The 8,709-nt window shown below is 47.7% G+C and overlaps 1 protein-coding gene across 1 annotated transcript; it reads right to left on the reverse strand.

The window, feature by feature from the left end:
- Positions 1-146: 146 nt before the first annotated feature.
- Positions 147-8,594, reverse strand: HAUS2 (HAUS augmin like complex subunit 2). The gene is made up of 6 exons (XM_066608292.1): positions 8,385-8,594; positions 6,390-6,482; positions 4,455-4,524; positions 1,928-2,060; positions 1,069-1,177; positions 147-982 (listed from the first exon to the last, which is right to left on the reverse strand). The coding sequence occupies exons 1-6, from the start codon at positions 8,469-8,471 to the stop codon at positions 797-799; spliced, it is 678 nt and encodes a 225-aa protein (XP_066464389.1). The 5' UTR covers positions 8,472-8,594; the 3' UTR covers positions 147-796.
- Positions 8,595-8,709: the final 115 nt, after the last annotated feature.

Genomic DNA, 8,709 nt, shown 5'->3' on the forward strand with positions numbered 1-8,709 from the left:
ATGTGATGGACATATAGATGCACGGGTCGTTACAGGACCCAACTCTGATAATTGCAGTGTAATGAGCTATGCACCCCGGTGAGGAAATACCAATATGCTTTTCAACCCATCAATTTATATGCAAAAATATAGATGTTTAATGCCAAGTATACAAAACATGACATGTTATATATAAATGTGGTTCTTTAATATCTTTGAATACAAGTTGGGAACAAAAACAAAATTGCTGATTTATACAGGCAAGCTTCATCATTGTTACTAATAGTTCTACATGCAAAAGGACTTTAAGTGAAATGAAAAAAAGTTTTTGACTGGAGCATGGACTGTTTCCCACCCCTGCAAGAGTTGTGTAATAATCTCTGCAGCTCTCAGAGCAACCAGTGAAATCTTTATCTACTGTCCAGAAATGTGGTATCACTGACTAAGGCCGCCTGCAGACGGCCGGGTCGGATCCGGCTGCGAGAATTCTCGCAGCGGGACCCGACTCGAGTGCCTGCAGAGAGCACCGCGGACTCACCTGCTCCCGCAGCTCCGGCTCTTTCATGTGCCGGCTGCAGTCGCATGCGCAGAGCGGAGCCGGCGGCTGGTGAGTGACGTTTCTGTGCGGGGCCCGCACAGAATTAGAGCATGCCGTGGTTTGTTTGCTGCGCGTGATTTTGCGTAGACAAACCGCGGCTGTCTGCATAGGATTGCGTGCTGTAATACAATCCTATGCAGGCGTCCAGGGGCGGAAATTCTGCAAGGAATCCCGCCGCGGAATTTCCGCCTGTCTGCAGGCGGCCTAACTGCTTGATTACTAGCGGTGTAGGTTCTCAATGGACAAGTAAGACGTTGATGCTTTGATACTGCTGGAACTTTCTTCTGCGCTGACCTGTAAGCTTTTCTGCAGCAATTTATTTTGTGTCTCTCTCCATGTTAAGATCTGTTCCGTCACCTCCTCCAGATCCGCCTCAAGAGCCTCCATTCTGATCAAGGCGTTATCCTGAAAACAAAGATGGCAGATTAATACAGTATTTGAAAATTTTCGACGTCACTTCCTTGCAATGGACGAAGTTAACTTGTTCTTACCATATTTTTCGCACATTCTGGTATCTGGGGAATGGTGTGGATGGTTTGGATGTAGAAATCCAGCTTCTCGATAAATTTAACAGCAAGTGGTAAAAGTTCAGCGACAAACCTGAGCAGAAGGAAGCCGCATGTATTAAAACTGAGGCTGTATATAGGAGGTCCATACAAAAAAGGATGCAAGAATTTTAGGTTGAGTTACACAGATTCTGTGGATTTTATAAAAATTTGGATTTACAATATGGAAAATGTGCATATATTATATATCATTGTGAATATGCTCATTGCGCTATGATATATATGAAGAACATTGTATTACAAGAGTCTGATTAAGGCCCAGTGTCCACAGGCGGATTTGATTTGCGGAAGATCCGCATAGAGAAGCATCGGCGTCCGCACCTAAATTGGAGCATGCAGATTTGTTTTGCGGATCTTTTGATGTGGAAAACAGATCGCAGCATGCTCCTTTTTACTGCGGTTTTCACATGCATAGCTTTCATTTAAGTCAATGGAAGCCGTCCGATCCACAGTCCATCTACAGTTGACAATGCGGACGTGCCGCGGATTCTGCAGGAAGAGCAGGAGATTTAAAAAAATAAAAATCTGTACTGCACATGTCCGACGGCAAGCTGTGTGGACCATCCGCAGTACAGATGTCCCAGAAGAATAGAGATCCGCGCAGATGCCACCGCCTGCAGACACAGGTAGACATGGTCGGATTCCGCTGTGGGTTCCCACATATGGAATCCGACCCGCCTCTGGACACGAGGCCTAATGTAAAGGTCTATTGATATACATATGTTGGAAGTAGTGCCAAAATTGCAGTAACACAAATGTACAACTTAAAACATTTCAGCCATACCTGTGGTAGGATGCCTCAATAGGTAAATTCTCTTGGCACAACGGTTTAGCCAACCTCTGCCTTAGACTGCGTTTCTCTCTCAGTACCGCCTCCAAGTGGCTGTTTATTGCTTGCAGGATGTCATATTTCTGATCTGGAATTTTTAAAAGATACGTAATGTGATCTACAGCTGAAAAGTGTTTCAAATTTCTCCAATGCTCGGGTGTTATATACTGCAAAGCCATTAATAGCGGATGGTGTATATATAATTTATACATGCATAAATAAATACAAATAACGTATAATAGAACTGATAATTACAAGTGGAACCCAGTTTCAGAATGGTGAAGTTAAAGAGGTTTTCACAGGGGGCTGATAAATTAGTACTGTTTTTTTTTCACTTTTTGAAATGTCCATCTGCTAGTCCAGTCTGATCCTGGAAGCCCCTGCAGTGGCCATATGCCATTTGTTGTTCATGTGACTGCTGAGGCTAATCACTGCCCTCTGCATGAACAGCTCTTAAGTGTCGAAGGAGCTTCCAAGACCAGACAGGCGGTTCTGGAACAGGCATTTAAAAAAAAGATGCATTTTTTTTCCTTTAGCTTGTTCCTTATCAGCCCCCTGGAAACTTTTATAATATCCCAGAAAACGTATTTAAACAAGGCTCCTTTTACAGAGCACAGTTGTCATTTGCACCAGCCGGTGACGCCATCACCAGCTTGTTCGCTCCCGTGATGCCTGCTTAGCCATATGTATCGCAAAATGGTGCCAATAAAAACTACAACTCATCACATAAAAAGCAAGCCCCCACACCACACACGTCAAACACAAGGCCCACAAGCCAAACTCGGCTCACTGCCGGATTTTATATGGCCCGCATCAAAATAACAGGAATTCTACTCACCCAGCCTACAGCGCTGGTCCGGCAGCAGCCGCTGCAAATCTGTAACCGGTGACCTCTACCCGCCAGCCTCTGCCCCAGGTTGAGTGGTCAGCGATCTCAGGCTCAGCAGCGGATGAGCTACTGGCTGGGTCAGTGTAAAGCCTGTAGGATGCTGCCTGGCCAGACAGGCCGATTTATCGTTGACTCGTTCAATGCAAATCATTCACTTCTTGTTAAGGCAGAGTGTCCACGGGCGGGACGGAATATCGTGAGTGATATTCTGCCACAGGGGAGCACTAATGTCACCGCGATTTTCCACGATGAACCCATCTTAAAAGGGTTGTACCGCCGGAAAAGTATATATTTTTTTGCGCACAGTCCCCCCTGCCGATCAAAGTGCATAGAATATACTTTAAAAGTTTTATCAAAAGTTCTTGCCACTTACCTGCAGCAGCGTTTTCTGTACTTTGATAAATTTCTTTTCAAAGATGGCGCCTCGGGTCTTCTCCCATGGTGCACCGCGGGTCTTCTCCCATGGTGCACCGCTCCGTCCGGCGCTGAAGACCCTCATCAGAGTGAGTGGACTGTCCTCGTGTGCAGGGGGAGGGAGGATGGAAGAGCCAGGAACAGGAACTGAGCTCCCGCCTCCTCTCTGCCTCTTCTCCACCCCCCTGCACTTTTTTCAATGAGGAGAGGTGAAACGGGGCTAATTCGTGGCACTTAGCCCCACCCCCGTCCCGCCTCTCCTCATTGCAAATAGTGCAGGGGGGCGGAGAGGAGGCAGAGAGGGGGCGGGAGCTCAGTTCCTGCTCCTGGCTCTTCCATCCTCCCCCCCCCCCCCCCCCCCGCACACGAGAACATCGATTCAGAGGCTCGTCCACGAGCGAGAAGATTCCTTCTGCGCAGGTGCGACTGGAGAAGAAGCAAGAAGTGGATCGTTGGTCGGCGCCAGGGCGACGGAGTCGTCAACACAGGGGGGGGGGGGGGCACCCCGAGAGGTAAGTGAATAACTTCCGTATGGTACATATTTTATGCACAATGCATATTACAAAGTGCATGAATATGGCCATATAGAAGTATATGCATTGACTTCTGCTCACGGTACAACCCCTTTAATGATGGGTTCATCGTGGAGAATCGTAGCATGCCGCGATTTCTAGACGTGAGCAAAAAATCTCAAACGGTTTTCCGCTCGTGTATATTGGGCTGCGCTTTCCATAGTTATCCTATGGAAAGCGTGTCATTCGTTCTATTTATCGCTGCGAATCACGGCATGACAAATCGCCCGTGGACACTTGGCCTAAGTGTTTCATGTTTGCTATGTGAAAGACGGAACGATCAGTGTTTAAATGGAATGACAAGTAAATGAGTCAACAGTGATTTTTATGTCTGCCGCAACTGAACAAGCGTTTCTCGTTCGTCGTTCAGTCGCATATAGACTGAAGGATTATCATTCACTTTCACGATTTTTTGAACGATGAAGGTTCCCATCTAAAAGCACCTCAAGTTCCAGTACTATATAAAATCACACAGCAGGTGCGAGTACAGCAAAGTGCACTAATGTGCTTGTCCCCATCCTTTGTAAAGTCAGATTTATTACACCGACAGCAGAACCAAAAATGTCAGAGATAGAATTAATTGGCATGATGAGTGCGAAAAACTTACTGAGGAAAAATGAATGCGCGATATCTGCTGATTCCTTCTCAAGCTGCAGCATTTCTAACTCCAAGCTCTTCTGCAAAACAAAACCATATGTGGGATTATGGAGCTTTTAAAGGGATTCTCTGCTTTGGACAATAACTACTTGGTAGAAAGATCCTTTGACAATAAGATTCTGTGTCCTCCTGCTGAGGAAACGTTACAGTAAGGGTTCAGTTTCTCTGCAGCGCCACCACAGGGGAAGTTAAGCATTACACTGCATGCATTGAAATCAATGAGCTGTATGTGAAACGCAGGACAGGTCCTTCAAAGCCAGAGTTGCTCTTTGTAACAGCTTTGCACTCAAAAGAGGCCGAAGGAGGATCCTGAAAATGGAACCAGCCCTTCATTAATTAGGAAATCCCCATTAGGCCCGTTTCACACGGCCCGCGACATTGCTACAAAACGCATGTATGTGAAGCCCGTGCTTTCCAATAGGTTCTTTCACATGAGCGATGTTTTGTAGGCTGTGTGAGGGATTAGCGTTTAGGATCGGTAGCAACCTGGGCATAAGCAGTCAGAGACAGTGACACTTGCGATAAAGTCTTTAGTCCAGGCTTTGCCTGGGTTTATTTCCAAGCAAAGAAAGGAAAATACAGGCCTTAACATCAGGCAAACATAAAGGAAATCCTGCTCGTCCGAGCACTTACTAAACAGGTAGCGTCCCTGTTTACACTCTGGTAACACAAATGGCTCCTGCACACAGCCAGCCAGGCCTCTCAGACCTGCAGAGGTCTCAGCTCCCTCTCAGGCCCTGTAGGTCCAGGCTTTATATGGCCTGGTACCAGCCCCACCTGGTACGTGGGAGTGACCATCCCACCCTTCGCTTTGGTCACTCCAGGAAAAGCCGGCCCGGATTATGCGGCTTGGAGCCACTTACTACACCGTGTCAGTAACTTAATGTTACTGACACCATACTGCCGGCTTCCTCCACCGAGCCCAGGCTGCTCGGTGGCACGTATCTGCCCAAGCGCTCCCCAAGGCCTCATAGGAGAGCATCCTAGGCGACACATACCTGCCCTCCAGCACCTTGCCGGTCACCGTCTCACAGCTGCTACATTGCGAGACTACAATATTGCGGCATGCTTTATACAGCCACGATTTGCAATGCTTTCCGTCCAAGTTTCCTATGGAGCCTTCTCTTTATCGCATCACACAAACTTGCAATTTTTGTGTGATGCGATTTTAACATTTAGAAAGTCCTATTAATAAAAAACAATAGGACTTTGATAAAAAAATAAAGGCCCTAGCTGCATAAAAACAAGTGTTTTCGTGCAATGCGATGCAACACATAGGAAGGCTCCATAGGGAAACATGGGCTACAACCCCCCCCCCCCCCCAAAAAAAAATGCAAATCATGGCTCTATAGAGCATGAAGAGATTTTGTAGTCTTGCACTGTCGCAGGCTACAAAACAGCACTTGTGTGGAAGAACCCATAGGAAAGCATGGGCTACACATACATGCGATTTGTCGCATTGTGACAAGATCTCGCGAGAAGGTCGCCCGTGTGGATGCGGCCTGAAGCTCATGGTTTCTAATGGGTTCTTTAAGACTACAAAACATCTCTCATGTGAAAGAACCCATTGGAAACCATGAGCTTCACATACATGTGGTTTGTGGCGATGTCACAGCACTACAAAATTGTGCAATTTTGTAGCCCGTGTGAAACAGGCCTAAAATAACGCATAGCAGCGTTAACACGATGCTACATTTTAGGGGAATACCCCTTTATAATTAGGAGTCCAGTGTAAATTGTGGCTCTAGGTAAAGTATCTGCACTGTGCATGACCAATTTTCAGCTTCTCTGGATACCACATTTACCCATGTGGCTTTTCAAGCAACCCAAGTCATCATCACCCCTTATGGGAATAGGCACTAAGATGACAGAGCGAGATCCTCACCTGGTTGACTTCATCCTTGAGTGTAGAGATCTTCTCCAACTCTTCTACACGACTAAAACACGGGGCTTCTTTACTCGCCTGGTCAAGGGCATTCTGGGTAAAACAAGGCAGGTTGGTTATAACATATCATGCCAAAGGTGGAATGGGTTGTAGGGCATGGGATTGCACTGCTGGTTTACTTATACACATCATTATAGGCTGCTCTATATGTGGAGAAAAGAGAACCAGTCCTCTGCCACCATGCATCCTGTGATGCCCCTGTTGGTTCCCGTGGGGCAGAAGAGCATCTTCTTGATATGTCCCACAGATTTTCATCAAGAGCTTGTTAACCCCTTGAGGACACAACCTATTTTGGAACTTAAAGGGGTTTTGTCATTACAATGAAACCCCGACCACCCGGCCTAAAGAGTTCCCCTTAGTTTTCTGTGGCCGGAGCAGATTATGGGCTTGTTTTTTCATGAGATGTAGTTTTTATTGGTACCATTTTGAGGTATAAACATACGGTAGGACTCTTTTTGATCACTTTTAGGCCTCATGTCCACGGACAAAATATGATTTTAAATCCGCAGCGGATCACCCGCATGCGGATCCGCACCCCATAGGGATGCATTGACCACCCGCGGGTAGATAAATACTTGTGGGTGGTCAATAAAAATGAATTTTAAAAAAAATGGAGCATGAAAAAAAACGTGACATGCTCCATTTTCGTGCGGGTCTCCCGCGGGGACGGCTCCCGCAGGCTTCTATTGAAGCCTATGGAAGCCGTCCGGATCCGCGGGAGACCTAAAATAAGAATAACTTACCCGTAGCAGACTGGGCAGGTCTTCTCTTCTTCACGGCCGGATCTTCTTTCTTCAACCCGGCGGATGTGCCCGGCGCATGCGCGCGGCACACTACCGGCGTGCCGAGTACATCTGCCGGCTGAAGAAAGAAGATCCGGCCGTGAAGAAGGGAAGACCTGCCCAGTCCGCCACGGGTAAGTTTATTCTTCTTTTCAGCGCTAATGTCCACGGGGCAGGAGGTACCCGCTACGGATTCTCCATGGAGAATCCGTAGCGGGCCTGATTTTCCCCGTGGACATGAGGCCTTAGGGTGGTCTACCATCTGTGCTCGGGGTTCCGTTTTGCTGCTCCGTTTGGGAAACGCATTTTTTTTCTATTTTAAGCCAGGCCTGTAAGGGAGCCATGCAGATGTGAAACTGGCCTTAAGGCCCATTTACAATTGATGAATGTTAGGCAAACGATGCCCGTCACTCGTCCTGTGTCTCTGTGCTCCCATGCCAGCTCCCTCACAGAGCGGACAGCAGGGGACGGGGCGGCTGCAGCAGATTTCACTCCTCGCTCCCCTGCACCAGTAACTCCCCTGTGACAGCACAGGAGCGGGCACACAGGGACAAGTGCCAGGCATCGCTTGCCCGATATTCATCCCGTCTAAATGGAGCTTTATTGTGTTTTTAAGGAGGCACTCCATCGGCTGTAGTGGTAGATGCAAACACTTCAACGTTATATCACCCCCAACTTCTGTAAGTGCCCCAGTAGTGATCATGTCCCCCAATAGTAACAGTGCTGTTAATATGGCCGATACAAAACAGATACTGGCACCGGCCTCTAGAGTAAGGGCCCTTATTCACAGGACGATCGGTCGGGTGCAGATGCCGGTCGTCCCAGTGATAGTCGTTCTGTGACTGGTGGTGGAGCGGGACAGGAATCGTAACGGCCGGCTGCCTCTGTTTACAATAAACAGGTCGTAATTCATAAGTCAACATCTGCCTGTTCACAGGGGCCCATCCACCATTCTGTTTTATACATGCAAAAACTGAATGACAAAGACGCAAAAGAATCAAAGTGATTACATGGGAATCTAAGTGATTTTTTGGGGGGTCCTTAGTTACCAGCCAATCAGCAACCATACCAGGCCTCCCAATCCGATGACTGAGGCCAGGATCTGACATTTATCATCTATACTGTGCAGCCAGCTGCACTCCTACTGCCGTACCTGTGACAAGACTCCGGCCTGCACACACCTCTCTAGCAGGGACGCGGCTGCTGTCGGCTTTACCGGATCCCACGGATTAGCCGCCATTACTTGTCAATAACCTAAATGACAACAAACCGCTTCTCTGCAAACTGAAAGAGAGCGCTAAACTTGAGGACAGCCAATTACAATCCGCGCTTCAGTCTGACCCATCCAGCGACCCGTCGCGGCGCCACCTTTTGGTTGGCACATTGGTTCGGATTAGTGATCGCGTGCGCTCTCGCGTCATCTTGTGGTTGGCACATCAGTTCTGGTTGCGGATCCCGTGTTCTCTCGCGCCATCTTG

This window comes from Eleutherodactylus coqui, chromosome 6 (genome assembly GCF_035609145.1).
Source record: "Eleutherodactylus coqui strain aEleCoq1 chromosome 6, aEleCoq1.hap1, whole genome shotgun sequence".
NCBI lineage: Eukaryota > Metazoa > Chordata > Amphibia > Anura > Eleutherodactylidae > Eleutherodactylus > Eleutherodactylus coqui.

Excerpts from the sequence above, each read along its gene's own strand:
- HAUS2 (XM_066608292.1), bottom strand. The coding sequence starts at position 8,471 with ATGGCGGCTAATCCGTGGGATCCGGTAAAGCCGACAGCAGCCGCGTCC. Across the intron at positions 6,483-8,384 it reads AGGCCGGAGTCTTGTCACAG|AATGCCCTTGACCAGGCGAG; the intron begins GTACGGCAGTAG and ends TGTTTTACCCAG. Across the intron at positions 4,525-6,389 it reads TCAAGGATGAAGTCAACCAG|AAGAGCTTGGAGTTAGAAAT; the intron begins GTGAGGATCTCG and ends TTTGTTTTGCAG.